This window comes from Alexandromys fortis, unplaced genomic scaffold, assembly GCF_014885135.2.
Source record: "Alexandromys fortis isolate MF-2015 unplaced genomic scaffold, M_Fortis_MF-2015_v1.1 scaffold_11, whole genome shotgun sequence".
NCBI lineage: Eukaryota > Metazoa > Chordata > Mammalia > Rodentia > Cricetidae > Alexandromys > Alexandromys fortis.
The window spans coordinates 2,836,837-2,863,800 of NW_026067912.1; the positions used below are offsets into that span (position 1 = coordinate 2,836,837).

A 26,964-nucleotide genomic window follows, 5' to 3' on the forward strand; every position below is an offset into this window, starting at 1 on the left:
GTGGACCCACAGTCACGGGATCATCATGACTCAGGGCGACAGCAGGATATTGATATTTCAGTGAGGGTTTGTATTGATAATGTCCTAGAAGCCGGGGCACTGGATCAGACCAACCACTCATTGCAATGAGCATTTGCAAGTAAAACTGTTTGGAAGAGGGTATACTGCATGACTCACCGCAGCTTGCCACTATGACAAAAGAATATGTGATAGAGGGGCAGAAAAGACAGAGGAGGGAAGTGCGTTTTTCTTTTAATTATTTTTAAAATTTTTCTTTTTGGGGGAGGCTACAAGGGCGGAAGAAAGATATGGGAGAACTTAGAAATGAGTGGTATTGGGGCGCATGATGTGAAATTCCCAAAGAATCAGTAAAAGAATTGTGTGTGTGTGTGTGTGTGTGTGTGTGTGTGTGTGAGAGAGAGAGAGAGAGAGAGAGAGAGAGAGAGAGAGAGAGAGAAGATAATGAGAATCTTGAATATTGGAAGGGTAGAAAAATAACAGAAATTGCAAAACATGAAAAGATACCATAGACTTCTCTGGAAATTTCTAAGTTTTGTTTGGTGATAGAAACAAATATCATAACATTGTTCCATATAGCTACACATAAAAGAGACAGTTACAATAACTCTAAACTGGGGGCAGGTAGTGGTGGAGCACGTCTTTTATCCTAGCACTTGGGGCAGAGAGGCATGGCAGATCTCTAAGAGTTCAAGGCCAGCCTGGTCTATAGAGCTAGTCCCATGACAAAGAAACCCTGTCTGGAAAAAACAACCAAACAAACAAACAATCCCCACAAAGCAAAAGCAAAAATAACCAAACAAAAAACACCTCAAAACCCCCCAAAAAGAAAAAACAACACAAACAATATGTGTGTGTGTGTGTGTGTGTGCGCGCGTGTGTGCGCACACGAAAATGTATGCCAAGGCTCAAATGCTCCATGTACAGATCACAATGAAATTCCACTCAACATTTAAATAAACAAGAGAAAGACAAGGAAAAACAGAAACAACAAAAAGAGGCCAAAAAAGAATGTAAGTCATTAAGCCTTAACATAACAACAACCACATCCAAATGTTCTACTTCACTCCTAAAAGCCACACAACTGGAAATAGCCAAAACCTCCAATGGTTAAACTGTGATAAATCTGTACCAGTGGTTCACAGTCAAGAAAGAAAGTACTGGTTACAATGGATCTCAAGGTCTTGTGTGGAATAAAAAGAGCATTTTCTGTGGATTATCCACCAGGGAAGACTACTCAAACATGGTGTTAGGCCTGTGTTCCTTTTTAACCCACCCTCAACTACAGTAGGTATTTGGGATCACAAAATAGTCCTGAACCTTTTCAGGGTGAGCTCTTAAGCAAAAAAAACCCCACAACTTTGGTTGACACACTTCAGTTAGCAAGAACAGTTAGCTAAAAGCAGAACTGTAGAAGTCAGAAAGCAAAGTTAGTACATTTAGGGACTTTCCCAGAATGGTGAACTCTGATGAATTAGGTCTTTGTTTTTGTTTTGGGAGGTGTTACTGTCTACACGCTGAGTCTTCTAGCCTGCATAGTACTTCCATCATGGTGGCAGTTGTGTTAAGATCTGAGACCTGCTGAGGTCTGGGACCCTCTTCTAATTTCAGAAGGCTTATATTGTATGCTTTCATCATCTTACCATTCTGGTCAGGGGTTCAGAGGAATAGGGGTGGTGTAACAGATTAGCACAGGTGACAGGCATGGTGATGGGACAGTTCTGGATCTTGACTCAAGTTCTGGCTGAATAACCTTACATAGGATAAAGAGATGGAGAACTATATGAACAAGTAATGTACTACATGTAGAGAAGATAGAATTAGTAAGCCCAAAGGAGTAAGGAATGTAACTGACTTTTTTGCAACCTCTTGTGAATCTATTATTATGCTTGTATTTAAGTTGTACATGACGGCACAAGCTTGCAATTGCAGCACTTAGGAGGTGGGGGCAGGCAGTTCATAAGTTCCAGGCCAACCTGATATAAATAGTGAGATCTTATCTAAAACAAAACAAACCTGTTTTTTTTAAAATCACATACAAACTGTATATACATATAATATTATTTAATGCATATAAGATATTTCCAAGTATACTCACTAAAGTTAACTGTGGTAAGAACATCTGATTTTAATATATTCTTTTAAAGGCTGAGAGTTTGGATCTAGAAAGTCAACTCCCAGGCCGTTTTTACTGCTTCCACCAGGTGAAGAGATCACTTTCTCTTACACCCTGTGAGCCACTAGTGGCTCAAATCAGTGGGGACAAGCGGTCAAGTGGTGAACCTCTGAAACTGGGCACAAATGGGCCTTTTTTGGTTTCAAGTTGATTGTCTTGGGTATTTTGCCCCAGTAATGGAAAACTGAATCATATAAATGCTAGAACCTGTCAACATAATACTTATCGCATTCTAAGCAGCGAGCCTTACGCTCCTTTAATCCCTCATTGACATACAGTAGTGCATGCATGTGTAGTATTAGATACACATTGTTTAACATTTGTTATTCCCAATTTATCACATAGTTAGTGGGCCTCCACTTTAGCCAACATCATGCGAGGCTCCATGATGAAGACTGTAAATGAACAGAGCATTATCCGCTTCCTCACAAGGCTCACAGGACAGTGGCTGAGGCGGTTCCTTTAATGATGTTCCAAAGACATGCTGAAGAGTAGCTTACACTTAGTAATAAGCAATATTTAGACAAGTGCAAACAGATGCTCTGAGTCCTAACCTGTGGTATAACGGCTGGTAATGATGGTGGCGAGACACTGAGACACACCCAATCACTGAAGGGAAACCGCCTATGAAAGAAGTTAAAACTATAAGGAAGAGGGACACTGGATTTACAGAAGGTTTCCTGAGAAAAATGGAGCCAGAACATAGAACAAGGGCGGATTTGGGGAAGAAGGGAGCTGTCTCAATTCATTCAGAAACAAAAGAAGTGAAGACAGGGACAGGCAGGGCTTAGTTTATAAATCTGAAAAGGTTGGGAGAGGACCTCCAAAAATCTGGGACAATGCCACCTGCCTAGAACAAGGCAGTAACTGAAGGTTTGAAGTCTGAGTGGGATAGAAGTTTTAAATGGTTGCTTTGGGGAAGCAAGCAGAATAGAGAAGAGATGTAATTTGCCAGGCTTAGTTGACAGCCTATGTTAGGGAAGATTCTAGTCCCTTTTTAAAAAAGGGGAAAAAAAAAAAGAAAAAAGTGTGTGTGTGTGTGTGTCTTCCAGAGCCTTATGAGAGAAGATAAGACAGTCACTAGAGAAAGAAAAATGACTTGAGAGGAAAAGGTATTCAACAGTTCTCAACAAAGCTGAGATAACCAGGATAGCAATGATAATGGATTTAGAAAGGGAAATGCTCTTTGTTCTTACAAAATCATCATGGCAATAGTGGTATCTGCAATTTAGCATCTAATTTTGTAAAGCTGGCTATTTCTTTTAAGTCTTTTATACCTGGCAACCGACCATATACTACCAGGCATTCTACAGATCACCTATTAATGAAAAGACACTGGGAGAGGACAAGAATCACTTACTCTGGGTTAGGAGAGGCTCCAGGGAGAAATGACAGATAGCTTCTCTTCTTGGCTGCTGTAAGCTGCTGTGAGCCCTTTTCTAGGTCAACTCTGCATTCATTCCAGGAGTTCAGTCCCTTTATTAAGATAAAGGAATAATTATACAATTCAATCCCTACTAAGTGTTTTAAAATTTAATTTTAAAAATTAATTTTGTATTTCATGAGATCGTACTACTCTTTCTCACACACAGGAGTTGGGGGGGGGCAGAAGACTTGGCAGGGTTTGGTTCTCTCTACATGGGACACAGGAATGGAATTCAGGCTGGGTGGCAACCTCCTTGTTGGGGAATTTTATTTTAAGTCATGTTGCTTTTGCTTATGTTGCATTTGTTTAACCTTGTGAAAATGTGATTCTTTGCTTTTTCTAAAACTCTTGATGGTCTAATAAAGAGCGAGGCTGGAGCAAGGACAGGTGGGACTGGTAGGCAGAGAGTATAAATGGAAGGAGAACCAAGAGAGAAGCAATGAGAGAACAAGGGGAGGAAAACACTGGGGGCCAGCCGCTCAACCACTCAGCCAGCTATGGAGTAAGAGTGAAAATAAGATATACAGAAGTAAGAAAAGAAAAAGGCCCACAGGCAAAAAGTAGTCAGGATAATTAAGTTAAAAGTTGGCAAAAAACAAACAAACAAACAAAAAAAAAACAAGCTAAGGCAGGGCATTCCTAAGAATAAGTCTTCCGTGTGTAATTTATTTGGGAGGTGGGTGGTGGGCCCAACAAAAAGGCAAGAGTAAAACTTCACACAACACCCTCTTGATCCCTGAACTATCTAGCTGGCCCTCCAATTTTTTTTCTTAACTGTATTTTTCATTTCATGAAGGTTTAGCTAAATAGAAATAAACTTGGATGGCTTGCAGTGTTGATGTTTGCCTGTAATCCAAGAACTTGAGAGGTCAAGGCCAAAGAATGAAGAGTTTGAGGCCAGCAGGGCTAAATATGGAGATCTTGTCTCAAACAAACAAACAAAGGGTTGGAGAGGTAGTTCCATGGAAGAGCACTTGCTTAGCACATGCAATGTTCTGGGTTTGATACCTCCAGAAAAGCAAACAAAACAAGAAAAAAAAAAAAAAGAGAAACAGCCAAAAGACTGTTCCGCTACAATACTCTTTTTGAGAAATACTATTAAACACTTGGCTACTATTATTTATTTTCTGGTAATAGCTAAGTTATTAGACCTCTTGTAACATAGTTTTTCTAACATCAAAACAAGAACCTCCTCAGGAAGTGTTACTGTAGCATTTAAGTATTTTAGTTGACCTTGGTGATTAACAAACTCTACTCATTGTGGTGGTGAAAACAGAACCAGGCCATGCCAAGCATCTAGTGAGCAGCTAAACAAAGCAAGAAGAGATGCTGGGTTAAAACCTTTGAGATGGGACTGGAACCATGACTCTTACAGAGAACCCAGGTTTGGTTCCCAGCCACCTGAAGGGGCTCAGATAGACTTCTTCGTACGTGAAGGCTAAGGAAAACTTTGAGGAACCCATTCTAAATCCTTAAAACATGAGCGCCTAACAACTCTTGACTCCTTGTTCCCTCCCCAGATTTGTAAAACTGCTATGAGATGATTAATCGCTTGCTCTGGTAAGCCATGCTTACGTTATGTTCGGGGGAGTGAGCCAATTCCTCACATGGCTGTACATTCTGAAGGTATGAAGTAATTGGAACCTGCCTTTAAACGCCCTCTTCCCCTTTTAGCTCACGGGAACTAAGAACAGTGACAGTTTAAAAACAAAAACTCAGCTAATTAGAATTAAATCGAATCTGGTCTCTCGGTGTTTTCGAATTCAGTAGCGTGTATTTTCATCACAGCAAAGATTCTTGTGTAAAGAGAATTAGCTCTTCATGCATTTAAGGAAGAGGCAAAACATATATTGGTGGGTGGGATTCTGAGCCGAGACACAAATCTGGACCACAGGTGTCACACAGACATTTGTTCCTGGAGTGTCTAGGTCACTGTGGCCTGCCCTTTCTCTTTACAGACCCCGACTTTTCCTCTGCAGTGGATAAAATCCGAAGGTCCCGAAATTATTAGCATTACTGGCTACTTGCGTCTATAGAAAGGTCTCGCCTTCAGTTCTCAAAGGCCGTCTGCTCGTTTTCATTCGGGACAGGGCACTGCTGCGCGAGCTACAGTCTCGTGAGTACCAGAGAACTCTGCAAGAATGTAAATACTAACGACCCACGACCCACACGGGTCGCTTTTGGCGAAAAAATACGTCAGAGGCCCGAAGCGCCCACCCGGACTCGGAGCATGCGCAGAATGGCCAGCGGCCACTCAGGAACCGGGGGTCTTTTTTTTTTTTTTTTGGTCTGGGAAAGATTCGGCTTTCTTATCACTCTCTGGAGATGCTTGGCCGGGGCTCTCCGGGCTTAGCATTAGAAGAGAAACCAAACAAACTGTTCCCTAGTCCTCCTACAGCACATTTCCGGCTTCAACCACACACTTCCGGTCCGCTCGCCGGTTCCGGCCCCGCCCCTTACTTCCGGTTTCCTTAGGTTCCGCTGCGGCCGGCTTTGGCGTCCGCTGTGGCTGGTTCCGCCGCGCTCCAGGTGAGGGGACGCGGGATCCGGCGGCCGCCTGCCTGTGAAGGCGACGCCGCGGCTGGGAGTGCTACCGAGTTGCATGCGCCTCGTGGTTTGTCTCGCTGACGGGCCGGGCGGGCTGGGACCGCGGCTGTCCCGCCTGGCACTCAGAGGCCCCCGTCCCGGCGCGCTGCGGGTAGTAGCCGCCGCCTTCGCATCCGGCCTTCTCACCTGATCCCAGGGCTCCCCACATCCTAGAATGTTCTGCGTCCCGCAGGCCTCATTCCTCCCTCTTGCTGGGTCTGTCTCGCCGTCCCCTCAAGGTGGTTGTAGAAGGCGTCCCAGGCAGTCTGTGTCTGGGTCTCTGCCTGCCTTCGGATGCTCTCCCGGTCCAGTCTCAGCTGTACCCCGCGCGGCGGCTGCTGGCTGGTGCCCGGGCCCGGAGCCCGCCACCGCATACTCGCTCTTGCCAGGCTTAATGAAAAGTTCACACTGTTACTTTTGAAATTGCCGCCTTTAAGCTGCTTTTCGTTGTGCGGTGTTGGGCGAGTCGCTGTGACTTCTTTGGCAGGTTTCTAGCCTGTACAGCGAGGACAGCTGTTCAGGACGGTGAAGAGTGAGACAGTTATGCGATGTTTAGCATGCCCTTCTCTCGCTACTACGGCTCATCTAGCACCTTGCACCTTACCAAGTGTTTTCGGTGTTCTCGCTTATCGAAACACGTAAATTTGACTTGACTCGTCTTAGGGTTTAGCAGGCTGAGGGACAGAGGTAAGAATTGACTAGGCAAAGCCAACACTGGATGTTGGGCAGAACTCCGACCTAAATATATATTCTTTACATATCCCATAAAAATGTGCTTCTGAGTTTGCTCTTACCCCTTATTGCTCCCATCCCCAATTTGGGACGGTCTTATGTAATAATAAACTATTAGAATTGTATAAGAAAAGGTATAAAAATGCCATGCTTTTACGTCCTGCATGATTCTCAGTAGTGATGAAATAAGATTCCAAAATTAAAAAAAGAAGTTTTAGGAACTTAAGCAGTGTAAGTGTGTAACCTTCGTTTTCTATGCTCGTCTTCTTAGGGCATTCACCTAAGCTTCTAGTCAGCATTTGTGGCAGAAGTTCTTTATGAAGTTGTGCTCTGTTTTGCTAAGCACATAGAGCCCATGCCGTTGCCAGATTTTTCTAAAGCTGATAACATGGAAGAGCCTAGAGGAATGGCGTGCTAGGGTTTCAGCATGCTTCAGAGACTGTAGAGCAAGACTGGTTAAGATACACACTTTCCCGTTCATTTCCTTTACCTTCTGATGGCACTTCCAAGAAGTCTTCTCCAGTTAGGTTGGTGCTCTTGATTAGGAACCATGAGTTAACACTCTCTCATGGTCTCCAAGCGCTACTCTGCCCATCACAGCATAAAGAAGTGGTAGATGCCTTCCTAACTCTTAGGAAGTCATTACCATTTCTGTGTCTTACAGAAAAATAACATATATAACTATTCCAGTTTGACTCACATGCCTTTTTATTCAAGGTCATAACACTTTTGGGGGCAGATTCTGCCTAAAGTGACATTTATTTCCCCAGTTAGCAGGCTTGCTGCAAATTTTCTGTAGAACTTTATGAACGTAAGTATAAGTGACTGAAGGGAACCGCAGAAGCCAGTGTGAGTAGGGATTTCTTAATATTTTATAATGGGCACGGTGACAGACTTTCCAAGTTAGGTTTTTGCAGGTTGTCATTTAAGGTTTACCTTCTCTCACAGTAGGTTGTGACGATTTTGTACAATCAAATGTTTTCGTTATGTAGGTGAAAGCTTTGCAGAATGCCAATAGAAAGCTCAGTTCCCCAACCAATGAAGGAAATGAGTTTATAAATTCATGGGACAAGCAACTTGCATTTCGTTGTTAGAATAGCAGCTGCCATGTAACATTTTTATGGTTGGATCTATATGAGCAGGTTTGTTTTTTGAAATGGAAATTTGATGGCTTTAACTCCTGTAGATCCACTTGGAGTTATTAGATACCTTTACTAGATGAGATGATCTTTGTACATCTGGTCAGTTTGTAAAATATAAAGCACATAATGGTGTATTATCTAGGACTGCTTTAAATTTATTTAATTAAGACATACAGTGCTTCCCAAGTAGAGTTAGAAATGTTAACCGATTTAATCATCCCAAGAACCTTAAGATGCAAATAGCATTCCTCTGTTCTACAGATGAGGGAAGGTATGTGCTCAGCAGAGTAACTTCAGGAGTGAAATAGTAGGTGGGAGATCTCGGGCCTGAGCCCAGGTAGTTTGTTCTGCGTTCAGTGCTCCCAGTGACTGCCTCTCTACCATTTGATGAACACAGATGTGTGCTGTGGAGGGGCTTGCCTCTCCAGCACAAACCCAACCAAACCAAGCAGGATGGGTAGGCAGCTCATTGTTCTTCGCTAGGTGAACAAGAGGAAGAATCTGAAAGAGTGTTAGGAAATACTAACCTTAAGCCAGAATGAGTAAGGAAATTGTAGCGTGTGGGATTCTGTGAGCCCCCTTTGCAGGAGGCACACCCATCTCCACCGTTAGACTGTACAGTAGGGTTCAGGCTGCAGGCACTTACTGTGTGTGTGCCTGTCTCCTAGGTGTTTCGTTCTGACAGAAAGCTACCACTTCCTATGCGAGAAGAATGGCGCTCCCCATCATTGTGAAATGGGGTGGGCAGGAGTATTCAGTGACCACGCTTTCAGAAGATGATACTGTGCTCGATCTCAAGCAGTTCCTCAAGACCCTCACGGGAGTGCTCCCAGAGCGCCAGAAGTTACTGGGGCTCAAAGTTAAAGGTAATCTCCCCACTTGGAGGTTTTTATACTGGTGGTTATGGGTTTTCCTGTTTGCTATTATGGTTTATGTTTTTTTTAAAAAATAAAAGAAACTTTTTTTTTTGAGTTTCCTAAACGTGTTTCAGTGATAAAAATAAGGATAATGAACAGTTACTTGAAAATCCCACTACTGTTTGGATGACTTTGTTCCCCTGACAGTTGGTATTGGCTTGTTAAGGCTTTGACACAGAAATCCCAGGAGAGAGTCATTTGTTTCTGGCATCTGTGATTTACCTTTCATTATTACTTGGGTTTGTATTCTTCCCAAATCGTCTCTTGTTTCAGAAGTGGAGATTATACTTAGTTTATTGGCACTGTCCCTGGCTAGCTTACTTGGATCTTTTATGTCATTAACAGGTGAGTTTGAGGTACTAGAGAATCTATAGTTTAGTCTTGGGCTTCAAGGCTTCTAGCACGGTGCCATCTTTATCTTGAGCAATAAAACATGAGTTGATTTTGATTAGGTAGGTCCACTGCCAGGCCAGATGGGACTCAGGGAGATAATCCTTGTATTACTAATGACTTACTATGCTAAGTAGTAGGATTATTATTTTTTTTTTTTAACTGTAAGAAAGAAACTAAAGAAACCCAATACTATCAGACCTGTTGATGTTTGGCTTTTATGTAATGGGATAGTGGAACCAGCACTTGAACTTTAGTGAGAAAACAGTCATTTGCTTGTATTGTAGGCAAACCTGCAGAAAATGATGTTAAGCTTGGAGCTCTCAAACTGAAACCAAATACTAAAATCATGATGATGGGAACTCGTGAGGAGAGCTTGGTAAATGTTTACTTTTGTTACCATATGTCCCTTTGAGGGTGTTACAATAGACACTGTACCATTGTAGTTTTAATTTAATGTGTTAAAACTTTCCATCTCATGATCGGTGAAAAATGACGGCACGATGAATGTGGCATTAACTCAGCAGAGCTAGGTAGTGGGGGCCTTCTTAGTATATAGTTAGTTGTAAGTATATATAGCCTATGTGTAAAATTTAATATGTCAGATCTGCCCAGGGGGCCTACAGAACAAGTAATTAACAGTGGAGATTTTCCCACACTCTGTGCTTGAGCTGAGATTGCCAACATGTGTGCTTGTTACGGCGAAACACAGCTTTCCTGTCTTAATAGGAAGACGTCTTATGCCCTCCTCCTGACAATGATGATGTCATCAACGACTTTGACATTGAGGATGAAATAGTTGAAGTAGAAAATAGGTAAGTGCTCTTGGCCTTCACAGAGATTGCTATGTGCGAAGAGAGAGGTTTTTCATCTGATCTTACTTTTCTGTTAGGGAAGAAAACTTACTGAAGATCTCTCGCAGAGTCAAGGAGTACAAAGTGGAAGTGCTGAACCCTCCCAGGGAAGGGAAGAAGCTTCTGGTGCTGGATGTCGATTATACGTTATTTGGTGAGTCCGTTAAGGTACACGCTGCTGTTCTTTTACCTGTAACAGTTTTCCTCCCGGCAGCTCCATGTCCACACGAAGTATTTGAAAGCGTCCTTATTGTTACAGAAATAAATCATTCATCTAGGAAATACAGATAAGCAAAGAAGGCATTACCTATAATTTTAAGAGCCAAAGATGGACGCTTTTAATGGTTTTGATTTTTCTTTTTAGTGTGTTTGTGTGTTTCTTTTTTGTTATTGTTAATTGCTTTGAATTAAATATATATTGTGCTGGCTGGTTTTTATGCCACCTTGACTCAAGCCAGGATTGTCTGGGAGAAGGAATCTTAATTAAAACAAAAATACCTCCATACAGTTGGCCTGTAAGCAGCCCTGTGGTGCGTTTGATGGGTGATTGATCTGGAAGGGCCCAATTTACTCTGGGTGGTGCCTCCCCTGGACTGGTGGTCCTGGGTGCTATAACAGGCAGGCTGAATAAACTGTGGGAGCAGAACAGCAAGTGGTGTTCCTCCATGGCTTCTGCTTCAGTTCCTGCCTTGAGTTCCTGCTCTGCCTGCTCTCCATATAGAACTGTGACCTGAGAGCCGTAGGAGCTTTGTGGTCATAGTGGTTTATCACCTGTAGAAACCTCAACCAAGCCACATGCTTAAAAATATTTGTATACACACATAGGTTATTTGTGGGGGCAAAGGATGTTATAATTTAACCAACTTAACTCTGATTGACACTTTAATGAGGACTATTTTAAAAAAATAGTGTTTTTATTTTACCCTTGTTTTCTTTTTAAATATATTCAGGTTCTTTTCTTAAATTTAAAATTTGCCATGTCAATTGAAAACTAAAAACATTTGTTTCATCTTCTAGTATTGGCAATAAATATATACTTTCTGATAGTGAAGTTTTCTTGCTTGTAACCCTGAGCATGTGTTATAACTTAATGTGCATTTTGCTTAAGAATTAATCAACTGATTGCACTTGTTGTGCAGTGATATTGTTGATTTTCTTAGGATGATGAGTATATGTGAGAATGGGGGGCTTTGCTTACTGTTCGTTATTGAGAAAAATACTCAAACTAGATGAAAAAAAATACAGTGTTCCATTTAAGTCCGAATTGTCAGTGTCGCTCGTTGCATGTTATATAGAATTGATCCTTTGACACTGCAGTTCAAGGGCGTCGAATTCTGTGCCTGCAAAAACATCCGCTCATCCTCAATGTCCTTCAGCCTCAAGCTTTGTGCAGTTGTGTGTATTCTATCCCATGACAGGTTACTTTTTTATAATAACTTCATTCTGCCCAGTACTTGTCCCTGATAATAAGCTAATAATTGTTTTTATGATCCACTTTTTTTTTTTTTTTTTTTTTTTTTAGATCATAGGTCTTGTGCAGAGACTGGGGTAGAGTTAATGAGACCCTATCTTCATGAATTTCTAACATCTGCATATGAAGATTATGACATTGTTATTTGGTGTAAGCCTAATTTTTTTAATTAGTTTTCCATGGAAATAAGTTTGTTACTTATATTATTTTACTGTACAAAACACTACTAGAAAAGATTTGTTTAAATGTGAATGTTTTTTAAGTGAATTTCTAAAATGATGTTTGACTTCCTTACGTTATTATATGAAGTACATGTATATTTTCTTAATAGTAAGAAGATAGTTGAGTATAGGCCATTATGTTAGAATAAAACTGCTTATTCATTTGTTTTTTGCAGTGCTGGGACTTGAACTAGGGACCCTGTGCGGGCTAGAGACACTCTGCCACTGAGCTCTATCCCCAGCCATTAATCCATAATACCTCCTCTTTTTTTTCTCACTCTAGTTTCAAAAATACTTGGAAACAGACATTTCTTTACAAAAATATCTTAGCAATGTAGCTGGACAGGAGTAAAGAAGGGTGTGAATTGCTAAGGGAAAGTTAATACATGGCAGAAGCAGTGTTTCTGATGTTGAGTTTGTAGACATGATAGATCATGAGTTTGCTACAGAGCAGAAGCTTGCTGTATTAAGGTCACACTTTGAGTTCGGTTGACATTTGTCTTTCTGTGTCTTGGTAAATGAAGCAGACATCCCACCCCTATGCAGACATTGAAATTACTTCTTGGCAGTTTCATAATCAGAGAGTTACCATGACCGGAATAAGATTCCATCAAATATAAACGTTTCCCATGTAATTGTAGTGGGTATTTGATGAGAAGCCAGATCGTTGGTTGCAGTCTGTAAGCTTTCTTTGTCCTTCCCTTGTAATGGAGAGTATATCCCTTGTGCACTGACGCTTAATTCACAGCTGGTAAGATTAAAAACAAGGGAAAGTGTGGTAATTTCATTTTTGAAGTTGGGAGAAGAGAGCTAACTGAAGCAATTTTTTTCCCACCTGATATGACATCAGAGAAAAGAACTTAAACATTAGTGTTTAGAGGACCTTTTTTTATATCATATATTTAAAATAAGTTATTGGTAAATTATTTTATGGCTGTAGGTTGAAAAGGGGTACTTACTTTAGAGCTAAATATGCTAGGAAGTGGTGTCCTTTGTGGAGTCAGGCAGGTCATTTAATCACCTGGAAGTAGTACTTTGACCTATACTTTGAGTGGAGGTCTGGTAACTAGCACCGTCGCTAACACACAGTGATGCCTTAACAGTGAAGAGCTCTTTACTCTGTGTCTCCTCGCTTTTCATCCGGAAATCACTTGTACAGAACAGCTGCTAGTTAACTTTTCCTTACGATTGTTTTCACTGGAAATGCGACATTCTCTAAACGTGGAGTTTTACCCGCCAATTCTGCACGTAAAGCGTAAGCTGAGACCAGGAGAGCATGGAAAGATGAGGATTGGCCTTTGTGTCAGTGATTTTGTTGGTGCAGACGTGTAGTGTAACGTAGGGGACTTCTTACATGTGTCTCAGGTTTAAGATGCTGGGCTTAAGAAGCGTCATTTGCTAAAGCCTGACATAGCTGGCTAGTCTTCCACACAGACTTTTGACACAAACCATAAGTATGTTTATGCTGACACCGTAAGTGCTTATGCATTTCCTGGATCTGCTGCCAGAGAAAGTTGAGATCCACACCTCTCAAACTGCTTTGAAATGAATAAAGAACAGTGGCAGGGCTGGTTTAAATGGAGTTTGGGTTTTACTTATCATGATTTACCTCTGTGGTTTAAGTATTATTCTTTTTAGAAGACACACTAATGTAAGTCTATTAGGGACCATTATTTATGATGTTTTAAAAGTTGTGGTCTTGCTTAGAAAGTTTATTTATTCAGAAAAATTCTTTTTAAAAAAAATGAAACTCAAACTTTTCATATGTATTGTATTATTCCTCATGTTTTAGCTGCAACAAATATGAAGTGGATTGAAGCTAAAATGAAAGTAAGTGTTAGAAACAAGCCATTTCACCATGTTCTAAAATCACATTAGACAGATGAAAGATTCTAAGACTGAACCAATTCCATTTTTACTGGCTGTCTTTTAATAGCTACAGAATGCCAGTGTTGGGAGTAGGGGTGTGTTTGAGCCTGCTTAATGATGGGTTGATCTGAATGCCTAAGCTGGTTCCAAGGAAAAGCTAAGCCCCGTTTTTACCTCCCTTTTACTCCAGTAATGTTTCTTTGCCCTTTGCTCTGGTGTGCGATATTGATGAGGCGATTCATTCTAAAATGGGCAGTTAGGAATGAATCCACTTCTGATTTGCTCACCAACACAATTCAACAAAACAAATACTTCCCAGTTGTATAGCAGAATGTGGCTGCAATTGCTGTAGAAAATTAAATAGACAGTTTGAGAAATTGCAGATAGAATGTTCAGACAGCCTGGGATTTTCCACTCCTGCATTTTAACCTCATGAACGTTTGTGTTACAGGAACTGGGAGTGAGCACGAATTCCAATTATAAGATTACCTTCATGCTGGACAGTGCTGCCATGATAACGGTGCACACGCCGAGGAGGGGGCTCATCGATGTAAGAGCTCCTGTTGCTTTTGTTAAAGATGAGTGTATTTTTTTGTATTTAAACTTTCAGAAAAGAAAAAAAAAAGTAGAATTTAGAATTTCACCTGAACAGATCGTAAAGTGGCAGCTGAATTTTGACAAAGACATTATATTTTAAAAGATTTGCAATACTCAGAAGGCAGGCAGATCTTTCTGAGTTCAAGGTCAAGCATGGTCAACATAGTTCCAGACAGGTGAGGAGTCAGGGCTCCATAATGGGACCCTGTCTCAAAAATATAAACTAAATGAATTAACTTAAAACATTGAAGTGAAATCTAATGATGCAAGCAAAGCTGTTGAAAGGCTGTCTAGAAAGGAACTGTGTGAAGCCTAGCTGTAGTGACAGTGAAGAACTGCCACACGGGTAGAAGAGAGAAACTGAATATTATCAGGAAGTGTGTTGGATACAAACCAGAGTGTACTCACATTTCTCTAGAAGAAACTGATGTAGAATACATGGACCAGGTTACATCCTAGAAAATAACAGCAGGACATCAGAGAAGAGGACTGGACTTTAAAAATGATGAATTTTGATGTGGCTTACTCAAGTGACTGCTCCTACACAGCCCAGCCACAGGCACAGTTAGTAATAAAGATAAGGGAAATGTTGTCCCTGTATTAGGAAGGAAGAGAGCTGGTGGTAAAGTGTAAATAGTGGCCTGCATGCACGAGGACTTCCTCAGTGCAAGAGCTACTCACACACCAGGAGAGATGTGTAATTATGACCTGCTGCTTGCCTTCTGCGGTCTAAGTGTTGTGGAGCTCAGGAAACCTAAGCCCAGCAGGGCTGCAGCGGTGGGGCATCAGAGGACAGCTCACTCCCTGTGGTTGGGCGTGGAGAGCTGAGATTGGTGCGTGCGGTGCAATCTACTTCCTCCTTTGATACAGCGGAATGGTTAAGGACTTCAAATAAAGGCAGTCTTAATGATGTTTGCAGGCCAGTGGGAATGGTTCTTAGCCTTTGTGTACTCTAGGATTCCCCTTAGTGAACTTTCTGAGGCTGGTTTTTTATTGAAAAAAACAAAAAGCCAAGCCTGAAGGTGAATGGACTAGACTGTCTAGTTGTTACCTATCATGTTAACACATGATTTGAAATTTTCCTTTGCATATTTCTTTGTTTTCAGATTATTCTGTGGTCATCAATATTAGTCCATGTTTGGGAGAACAAAGTGTGCTAAACTTGAGATGTAGGATGTCTAATCCTGGTATCTGAACAGTCTCATCGTCAAACCTGAGACAAGTTCCCTGCAAACCCCTAGAGTCTGACTTACTGTGTTAGTTTCTATATTCTTGATTCAAAAATTGGGCAGTTGTGTTTCAGGAATAAACAAATAGTAGAAAAAATTTAGGTGAAAAAATGTTAAAATAGTATTCCTCGGAAGAAAGCATTGTCTTGGTGTTAAGCTGAGCGCTCCTCAGGCGTTCTCTCCTGGCTGCTGCTCATCTCACCCATCGACTCAGTTCACTGAGTGGAAGTCCTGCCACTATCTAGGAAGAACCTGCTTTTTAGAAATGGATATATTTTAGGCATTTTCTGAATGCTTTGTTCATTCATATTTATTCTCCAAAATAAAAGGTTTGTAGTTGGTGAAGGCTTCCTCCTAGCACAGTGATTCTCAGCCCGTGGGTTGCAACCCCTTGAGTGAAACAGCCCTTTCACTGGGGTTGCCTAAGACCACCAGAGGAGACAGACATTACAATATGATTCATAAGAGCAAAATTACAGTTATAAAGTAGCAGTGAAATTTATTTTATGGTTGGGATCACCACAGCATGAGAAACTGTATTAAAGGGTCACAGCATTAGGAAGGTTGAGAACCACTGCTGTAGGAAGATATTACTTCACCTCATGAATAGCTGGTGAATGGTGATGCTTCTATATGGAAGCGTTGTCAGTTTGGGTTTTGAGAGACTTTTGTAAACTATGTGAGTATCAGCAGATAGGTCTGTAGTGTTTTGTCCCTTTGTAGTCCTGGATTAGGAATTCTGAAACAAAACCAGGAATTAAATTCTGGTGCCTTTGAAGTTTGTGGATCAAATCTCCTAGAAATCAGGCACTGGTGCAGTGACTTAAAGACAAAATCCCTGGGACACAGTGACATCCACCTCTGTTCCAGTACGCAGGAGGCTGAGACTGGAGGAATATGAGTTCAAGGCCAGCGTAGGCTGCAGAGTAGGGCTCTGAAATGGCAAAAACAAAGAAATACAACAAGAAAAATCATATATATTTGCAATAAGCTACCTAACATTAATTGAAAGAGCCTAGGGTTTTCCTCACTGAGATGTCACTAGTTTGAAAGATCTTGAGAGAAGCGGGTCTCTATTAGCCCAGAAAACACCTATGTCTTTTGCCCTAGAATCTTCATGTGAATATTGTGTAAAGTTTTATGGTAGGGCTAGATGTGGTAGACATGCACAAGCCATTGAACATTGTAGTCTCATGTGGTTCCTAGTGGTCATTCAGTACAGCCCTACAGACAGGAAGAAGCTTGCTCTGCTTTTAGGGGTGAGCTGTTAACTAACGCTGAGTAAATATAAACCTTTATTTTAAGGTGAAGCCTCTTGGTGTCATTTGGGGAAAGTTTTCTGAGTTCTACAGCAAAAAGAACACCATTATGTTTGATGACATAGGAAGAAATTTTCTAATGAATCCACAGAACGGACTGAAGGTAAGACAGCTTTACTTGCTCTGGGCTCATGTCACCTGAGTGTGGAGTGTCATGGACTTTTGGATGGTCTTTCAGACCGGGAGTGTTAGAATGGCCCTGTAAGATAACAAAGCAGAAAATGTCCTGTTACCTAGTATTTTTACTGTGTCCTGTCTTTGTGTAGATACCTAATCATTGTGTTACAACTGTCTACAGTGTTTAGTATAGTAACATGCTGTGGTTTTGTGGACTGGGAGCAAGCAGTAGGCTTTACCATTGGACTTAGGTGTGCAGTCAGATGAAGTATATTCTGTGGTGTTCAAACAGTGGTGAATCCATCCCATGTATCTCAGGAAAGGACATGTTCAGTGATACATGTACACACATACACAACACAATTTATCAATTTGCTTGTTTTTATTTTGTGTGTATGATTGTTTGCCAGATGTATATATGTTTGTCACTGTGTGTACCCACAGATTCCAGGAGAGGGTGTTAGATTGCTGAACTGGAGTTACACATGGTTGTGAGGGTTTTGGATTCTTTTTTTTTTTTTTTTTTAAAGATTTATTTATTTATTATGTATACAGCATTCCTTCCCTGTATGCTTGCATGCCAGAAGAGGGCACCAGATCTCATTACAGATGGTTGTGAGCCACCATGTGGTAGCTGGGAATTGAACTCAGGACCTCTGGAAGAGCAGTCAGTGCTCTTAACCTCTGAGCCATCTCTCCAGCCCCCAGTTTTGGATTCTTTTAAGTTAAGCACAGATCTTAGAATTATCAGGCACAAGTGATAGAAGGAACCACATATGTTTTGTTTCCCTTTCTTAATCCTAGGATGAAAAGTTAAGACTTACTCAAAACTGTGTTTGTGATGGGTATTTGACAGAATTTGGACAGAGTCTATGTGACTTGTTTCCTGAGTCAGTGATAATCTTAGCATGAGTCACTCAACATCTGTGTAGGAGCTACAGAGTCACTTCATCCTGGCAGCAGAGAATGGTGAAGCTTGAATGCTCCTAATGCCCGTGGCTGCTAGCACATCTGCACAGTATGAGCAGAGATGCTCTGACAGTAGTGAGGATGTCTCCAGGTGAAGTGGACATCCTGTTGTAAGAGGTTTCCCTCTGTGCTGAACTCAGCCAGCCAGGATCTTGATAAAGACAAGGGATGGGGACTTGTAGAAAGTAGGTCGTGGAAGCCTTTACAGAGTTTCGGGTTGAGTTGGTTTAGTGCATAGTGAGTGTAGTGCAAGTGTCAGAATGGTGATAGAAGCCCGGATTGTTGCCTTGGAAGAGAAGCAAGTGTGTTCACTCTACCCTATCTTCTAATATTCTGAAACATCCCAAACATTTCATTTAAAATAAGTCATACTTGTTTTATGTAAAGATAAGTCATACTTCACTTTCTCACTGTGTAAATCAAGATCCAGTCTCTTCTGTTTTCCTGACTTTTATAATTTGTAGTACTTTTTAAGTGAAGATATAAAATATATCAACCTTATAATTTGGGAAAACATGACTGCCCTTTTATGGAAACTGATCTTTATACATAAATGACAAAGTGAAATGTTTATGGCAAAATGTGGCAGAAAACTGGCATTAATGTGTAATAATCTCAGCATAATGGGGCCTGCACAATGTCTGTTCAACCCCCAGGAAGCACAGAGTGGAGGGAGAGAACAGGCTTTTGCAGATGCACATGGCACACACAGGCAAGCACACAGCAAAGTGACAAGTGTAGATAGTGGATAGAGGCGTAGAGGAATGCCACAGGAGAGATGACTCCACTGTGCTTAGGTCAAGCTCATATCTGTATAGAGTAGGTAGTGTAAATGAATCAGTTAGTGGGAGCCACTCAGATGACAGAAGGAAATAAAATGTGAGCAGCATACAAGTAGCCATGCAGATCCCAGTGCTGGAGGAGGCCGGTGTCCAATTTAGGCTGAAGATGGAAGAGCTTAAACCTGTACCCAAGACTTCTGTAAACTTAGTTACTATGAGTCATTTGCATGGTATTTTAGCCTCAGTACCTGACTGAAAGGTTGGAGTAGCATGACCTTTTGTTAACTTTCCTGCCACAATGTAAGGTTTGTTTGTTTTTTGACAGATAAGGCCTTTCATGAAAGCTCACCTGAATCGAGATAAAGACAAAGAGCTGGTGAAGCTCACTCAGTATCTCAAAGAGATAGCCAAGCTGGATGATTTCCTGGAACTGAATCACAAGTACTGGGAAAGGTAGATGCAAACCCTCATTGTCTCTTTACACCAGTGGGGAAAGCATGTTGGCATTGCCAAACTGCCCTTATTTTATTTTTGGTTTTCAAGGTAGGGTTTCTCTGTGTATCCCTAACTCTCCTGGAACTTGGTTTGTAGACCAGGCTGGCCTTGAACTCACAGATTTCTGTTTGCCTCTGCCTCCTTAGTGCTGGGATTAAAGGCAAGCACACTACTCAGCCATGCCCTTAATTTTTTTATATAAATTCTAAAAATATTTTTTTCTACTGGCATTTCCTCAAAAGTATTTCTTTTAGAATGGAAAAGGAAAATGTACATTTACACAATGGAGTGCTACACAGCAGAAAAAAATAATGACATCTTGAGATTTGCAGGCAAATGGATGGATCTAGAAAACATCATATTGAGTGAAGTAACTCAGACCCAGGAAGACAAATATAATATGTACTCACTCGTTAGTGGCTTTTAGACAAAGAAAACCCACCTACAAATCACAATCCCAGAGAACCTAGACAACAGTGAGGACCCTAAGAGAGACATACATGGATCTAATGTACCTGGGAAGTAGAAAAAGACAAGATCTCCTGAGTAAATTGGGAGCATGGGGACCATGGGAGAGGGTTGAAGGGGAGGGGAGAGGCAGGAAGGGGATCAGAGAAAAATATATAACTCAATAAAATTAATTAAAAAATGGAAAAAAGTATTTCTTCTAACCCCTACCTTATTCATAATCAATCCCACATTCCTTCAGGTCTTTAATGTTGCAATAGTGGGAACTTGAGAGGCTGGTGAGTTGCTTTGTGACAGAAGCAGGCCATCCTCTGAATTTCCTGCGCTCCTTCCTCTGTGATTCTTTAAGGCATGGTCTCTTTGTAAACTGTGCTGGCTTCACATTTTTGGTCCTCCCGTCTCAGCCTCCCAGCAGCTGGGCTGCATATGGGACTGACTAGGAGTTGACCACTATTATGTTCTAAGTTGTTCAGCAGAACACTGTTTAGAATTACAAGGAACTTGAGTGTATAGCAGCAGGAATAGAGAGCAGAACGGCTGCTTATGACTTCTCTTTTTAAAGATTACCGTTTGGCGGAGTCTTCGGGGCTCTTTCTCTGAGGATAGCCATACAGATTGCAATCAACATCAAGTTGACACAGCACGGAAAGCCTAGAGACATGTGAGGGCTTTGTGTCCTATAAGTAAGGCTGCTTTAAAATGAGACCTGTAAAGATCTGGTGCTGGTGAAAACACCAAAAGAAACCCCTGGTGGGCACTTTGCTCCTTCAAATTCCACTTTTGGCTTCTTACATTACTGACATATAACTAGTGATGGTAATTTCTATATATGAGAAAGGGTTTGAAATTTTAATCTAGCAGCAGATCCTAGTAAAGAATATGAGGAAACAGTTGATCACTTGGTAAAATACCCTTATAGTCTTTTCTTTTTACAGTGCTAGGTATTGACCTAAGGTTACATGTGTGCTATTGTAGGCACTGTACCTCTGAGCTGCAGCCCCAGCCTTCTTTACACTCCTGAGCACAGTCCCTTTTTAAAAACATATGTGTATGTGTGCCCTGCCTCCTATAGTATCTTTTATTCCATTATCTTTATGCAGGAAAAAAAATCTGATATTTAGATGAAGTCTGAGTTAGTTAGAAATCACAATGCTATTTAACATTGGAAAAGGCAGTGTACTGTGGTATATAATGTTTGTAACTTCCAAAGGCTAATTGTGAATCTGAGCAGCCTGACTTGGCAAATTGCTTAACTTTTGTACCTGAGAAATAAGAGGAAGTTCTAGTAGAAATTCATTCTGCAGCTCCTGTGAAGGTTAAAGTCAGCACGTGCTTCCAACCACTCTGAGCATGGGGCACACAACAGTTTGTAATAGCTAGTAACTGTCCTCCTCTTGAAAGGCCCATACTTCTTTGGCAGGAGAGGTCGATTGTTTTCATGATTTTACCTGATCCAGTGTTTATTCCATTTCTTGCAGGTATCTATCAAAGAAGCAAGGACACTAGATACGGTAGTTACATTCACAGTTGGAGATCCTTGAGATCTGTGGACATTTGTTTCTTTGCTAGGCATTACCATGATTGTGCTGGACACTGAAGCAGATGCCAGGCTGCCTAGCTGTGGTCTTCCAATGCTGTGTAAATTTTATTTTGTATTTTTTTGAAGATCATAACAAAGTGCTAAAAAAAAAAAAGTTCTCTTCCCTCTATGTTTATTTACTCCTGAAGAAAATTTTCTCTGGCATTGATTATTGAGGCGTTTTCCAAACCCTCTAAAAAATGGAAAACAGAAAATGAAATGAAAGGTGGGGAGAAATACGTCCACCGGCATCATCTGTGACTTTAAAAACTAGTTTTGTCTTACATTTTTCGTCTCCTTGCCTGAGTCTGAGACCAAACCTATCTTCAAACTAGCTAGTTCTTTCCCCTTTAAACCAAAAGCAAAACCAAAAAGCTCCAACAAGCTTTTAAATAGCAAGTTTGTTGTGCTGAAAACTCCCTAGAGTTGTTCTTCCTTGTCACAGAGTTCCTCTTCCCCTTTAGAAGCTGGAGTTGTCAGTGTTCTTTAAGAATGGAGGACATCTGCATGATAAGACCATGCCCTCGATGGCAGGTCAACAAACAAACTGAAATCACACTAGAGGACAAGAGTAGGAGTCCTTTGGGTGGCTAAGTAGAAGCACTTTTGCCTAAAACTGTAGTCCTGAGCACAGCTTACCGCAGTAGGAAAAGGCACATTCACCAGCTCCTCTCTCTGAAGCATGGATAGCATCTGCCTACTCCAGCTGTGCGTCATTGCCAACTACTAACCCCGTTGCAGCAAACTTTTCTGGCCATAAGATTAAAAATACCTGTTACTTGCAATGCTTAAGCCTGCAGATATGTAATGTGACCACTGTTTTGTGTTGACAGTATTGCTTTATACAGTTCTTGTATTTGAAGGGAATTGCTCCTTTTAAATGAACATGGTGTACATTGTTCTTACAGGACTATTTCAGTGGTGTAAATAATAAATATCTTTTCTTAAAATACTGGCTATCTGTTCTGTAATGTCTCAAATATTTTTTTTTTCCTTTTTTTCCTCTTTGTGAAATCACTGACCGTGTTCAGGCAAGGACCTCTGTATATTAAATGTGAGGCTGGCGTACGGAGGCAGGAAGATTCAGAGTTGGAGGCCCACTGCAGAATAAGTGTGTATATATCACTAGCCTTTCAAAATTATCTGAGCAGCTAATTAGATGAGAAATAATTTATTAAAATGTTTCTTAAATGTATGGTAATTTTTTTTAAAAAAGTAATTAAGGGTTGGAGAGATGGATGGCTCAGCAGTTGAGAGCACCACCTGCTCTTCCAAAGGTCCTGAGTTCAATTCCAGCAACCACATGGTGATTCACAGCCATCTGTAATGAGATCTGGTAGTGGAGAATTTTTAAAAAGTATTTATGTGTATGTATGCACCTATATGATTTCAGTTGCTTTCTACCTTATTTGTTGAGACTGGATCTCGCTGATTGGACAGGATCTGCCTCTTTGCCTCCACAGTGCTAGCATTATAGTCTTGCTTGTGTTGCTTGGCTTTTCCTGGTGGGGATGTGGGTGTGTTCTGTGTGGGTGCATGGATGCTTGTGGAAGCTAGAGGCTGACATTGGACGTTCTCCCTCGTAGCTCTCCACTTTATTTACTCCAGACAGGGACTCTTGCTGAACCAGGCAAAACAACCTAAGTTTGCCAGTGGGATTCCCTGTCTATCTTCTGAGTGCCGGGATTACAGGCTTTGCCAAGTCTTGTGTGTAGGTACTAGGGATCTGAATTCTGGTCCTCATACTCAGATGGCAAGCACTTTCCCCAATGAGCCATCTCTCCGGTTCCTTGCCTAGATCTTTCATGAGTGCTGGGGATCGGAACACAGGTCCTCCTGTATCTATGCAGGTCCTTTTGTGCACTGAGTCATCTCCCCAGTCCTAGACTCAGACATTTTAAGAACATCTCATTGGTTCTTTTCATTTTCCTTATGCAATGAGTTTATTATTCCAAATAGGAATGGGGAAGGGCCTCATCTTTTCAAGTGAGCTGAACATGAAAGATAACATAGGTCAGGGAAAAACATTCTTAGCATAGCTCAACATTTAACCAGGTGGGCTTTTGACATCCATTTCCTACCAGTAGGTGGCACCCAAACCAAAGTTTACTAGCCATTCTGTTACTAAGGGCTGAGGCTGTTTGGGAGCATGAATTTTGTGTGATTAACACTTTCATGGGGTATGAGAACCTTTATACCTTTTAACTCTTAGGATTTATGGCAGTGACATCCCTTTGATATACGACTGACAGTTCAACAGAGTATCTGATAAAACTCACCAGGCATAATTCCAAGCTTAAGATAAACGTTATCTAGTGTTTGGCTAGTTTGGCTAGTTATTTAGCCAAACAACTATATAGAATCATGAAATCTCACCTTCAAAGAGTAGTTTGAGACAGGGAGTCCTTTGGGTTTGCATTAGAAAGCACTGGGATGTTGAACTGTATCTTTAGTAATAGTCAGTCCAAGAGGTGAAGGATCAGCAGGTGAATAGCAAGCAACCGAAGCATATCCAGTTATGGAAATAAAGTAGGCTTCTGTGGGAGTAGAGCTATGGAGAGGTAAGAGGCTAGAGAGGCTATGCAAAAAATATTTTTTAGATAGTGCTGTTTAGTTGTAGATATTAATAGTGTGGTTCTCAAACTCTCCCATGAAACTCATGTGTTGAAGACTTGGACTCTAGTGCTCAGAGGTAGGGCCTTGGGAAGGCAATTGGACCACAAGGGCACTGATCTCATAAATAGATAGGGCCATTGGTTGCTAGACACGGGGGCTGGGTTTTGCTGCAGAAGTGAGCTCTCTCTGCTTCCTGCCTACCCAGGTAAGCCACTTGCTTCACCTCATCTCTGTCAAATGTCTAAAGCAATAGAGCCAGCTGGCCACTAACTGAAACCTCCAGTCAAACTAAACATTTCCTTCTTGTAACTTGTTTATCTGTAAATGGAAGTTTCTGTCCTGCCCAGTCCAGCAGCCATTCAGTCCCAAAGAAACACACAGAGGCTTATATTAATTATAAACTGTTTGGCCTATTGCTCAAGCTTATTGCTAACTAGCTCTTACGACTTAAGTTCACCCATAATTCTTGTCTATATTTAAACATATGGCTTGGTATTTTTTCTCAGTAAGGCATTCTCATCTTGCTTCCTCTGCATCTAGCTGGTGACTGACTCTGCTTTTCCTCTTTCCAGAATTATAGTCTGGTCACCCCTCCTATACTTCCTATCTGGCTACTGGCCAATCAGCCTTTTATTAAACCTATACGAGTGACAAATGTTTACAGTCTTTAAAAGAGCATCATCCCACAGCATTTTGGATACTTTATGACAGATGAGTACATTAGAGAAAGCACAGACCTGCAAGCTAGATGTGCATCCCTAGAAATGCCAGGGAGGACCTATGTAGAACATGGTGATAGCGAGACTCCAACAAAACAACAAAACTTAAACACCTTTCAGATACTGGTGGTGGTTCCCGTTGTTCCTCCTCTCCACTCCTTTTATCTTCTACCCCTTTGTCCCACTCACTTCCTCTTCCTATCTTCCTCCCCTTCTTCCTTCTTTTTGATGTGAACAGCATGGTGTTACTACACCTCTTCTGGGGTTTTCTCTCTGTTTCCTGAGCTTTGGGTCTTCTCTCTGTTTCCTGCCTCGTCTGTCTGGCATTGCCTGGGTATTGGCGATGCAAACTGGTCCTTACCCTGTAGGACCAGAGCTTTACCTACTCACTGAGCCTCGTCATTGTTGACTCTGAAAGGAAGCAAGTACTTCTTAAATGCTTAGGTTAAAGAGGTTTCCTGATATAAATTGTTCACTTATTTAAAATACTGATTTGGGGGCTGGAGAGATGACTCAGCAAGTTTAGGTATTTGCCACCAAACCTAACAACCTGAGTTCAGTCCCTGGGACCTACATGGTGGAAGGAGAGAACTGACTCTCCCAAGAGGTTATCTTCTGACTTCTACATAGACACCATGACACTTGTACCATCTCTAAATAAATAAAAATGTAATAAAGATACTTTTTTTGTTTTTGTTTTTTGAGACAGAGTTTCCCTGTATAACAGTCCTAGCTGTCCTGGAAGTAGCTCTTGTAGACCAGGCTGGCCTCGAACTCACAGAGATTCACCTGCCTCTGTCTCCTGAGTGCTGGGATTAAAGGTGTGTACCACCACTGCCCAGTTTTTTTAAGAATTAAAAATTGGCTATTTTGAGATTCAGCGCCACTATTAGGTGGCCCAGGCTGGCCACAAAGTTGAAATCTTCGCACCTTTTTCTCTTGAGTGCTGAGCTACTCCATTCCCTCAAATTCTGGCACTTGTTTCCCTCCACCAAAGGAGCCATTCCTCCTCACAGAAGGGACAATAGCTATTTATCTGTGGTGCCTGTTAGCATACCAAAACAATGCTGGCCTCCAGGCTCACTCAGTGTCTGTGACTCTAATTAGGTCTTCTCACCCTGCACCTCTACCCTAAATTTCTCCAGCTCATGGACTTCCCTTTTCCCAGCTTCTCATTCCCATATAACCCAACCGTTTCTGCCATGCATTCTGTTCTGTCTTCTTTTTCTCTCTCTATCCCTCTCTTTCTCCTCTCAAGGTCCAGTCCAGTCTACTGTCCATATTTAGTTTATTATTTCTCTCCTGACTCTGGACTATTCCAGATGCCTCTGGCTATACTCTTTCTTCCCTCATATCTATAAGAACCTTCCCCTCAACCACACCTCGAAGCGAGTCACATCCTCATTTTGTTTTGTTGTTGTTTGTTTTTCCAGACAGGGTTTTTTCTTTAGCTTAGGAGCCTGTCCTGGAACTCTGTAGACAAGGCTGGCCTCAAACCCACAGAGATCCGCCTGCCTCTGCCTCCCAAGTACTGGGGATTAAAGGCGTGCGCCACCACAGCCTGACCACATCCTCGTTTTATACGGGATCATGGGCATGATGACTACGCTATGCTAGCTGGAACCTATGATTTTTTTGTTTTGTTTTGTAAACATGGTTAATAAGCAGAAAGAATACAAACCTTACAAATGCCCAAACTAAAAGTTGCTAAGCATCAGAGATGTTCCTGTAAGTCTACACATCTACAGCAAGCCCCTGTCAAACTAGTTACTAGGATACTAAAGATTAAACTGATGACTTTTCAGAGGTATGCAGGCCAGTAGTGTGAGGTATGCAACTATTTTCCTTGTGGTGTGCATGCTCTCGCACATGCATATGTGTGTGTGTGTGTGTGTGTGTGTGTGTGCATGTGCACATGTGTGTAGGTTGGAGGTCGATATTAGATATCTTCCTTGATTACTGTATATTTACAGAGGCAGTGTTTCTCAGTTGAACTCAGAGCTCCCAGACCAGACTAGTCTAGCTAGTGAGTTGCTCTGAGGATCCTGTCTCTCCCTTCAGACCACCGGAATTAGAGGCAGGTCACTATGCCCATGTGGCCTTGTGTGGTGTCGGGCATCTGAACTTGGGTCCTCACGCTTGGACAGCAAGTGCTTTATCCATTGTTCCATCTCCCAGGCGAGAGGTTCTATTCAGTTTCTAACTCAATCCGAGTCTCCCCTGGTTCCCACGCTTGCGACTGCTGCCACTTCCTGTGGTATATCATCCATAA

At 41.5% G+C, this 26,964-nt stretch overlaps 1 protein-coding gene across 1 annotated transcript; it reads left to right on the plus strand.

Annotated features, from left to right (window-relative positions):
• Positions 1-6,020: 6,020 nt before the first annotated feature.
• Ublcp1 (ubiquitin like domain containing CTD phosphatase 1) lies at positions 6,021-22,314 on the plus strand. Its single transcript, XM_050138635.1, has 11 exons — positions 6,021-6,149; positions 8,749-8,946; positions 9,675-9,766; positions 10,117-10,202; positions 10,280-10,395; positions 11,764-11,862; positions 13,726-13,763; positions 14,254-14,352; positions 16,934-17,050; positions 19,141-19,268; positions 21,257-22,314. Exons 2-11 carry the CDS (start codon positions 8,793-8,795, stop codon positions 21,282-21,284), a joined length of 957 nt encoding a protein of 318 aa, XP_049994592.1. The 5' UTR covers positions 6,021-6,149; positions 8,749-8,792; the 3' UTR covers positions 21,285-22,314.
• Positions 22,315-26,964: the final 4,650 nt, after the last annotated feature.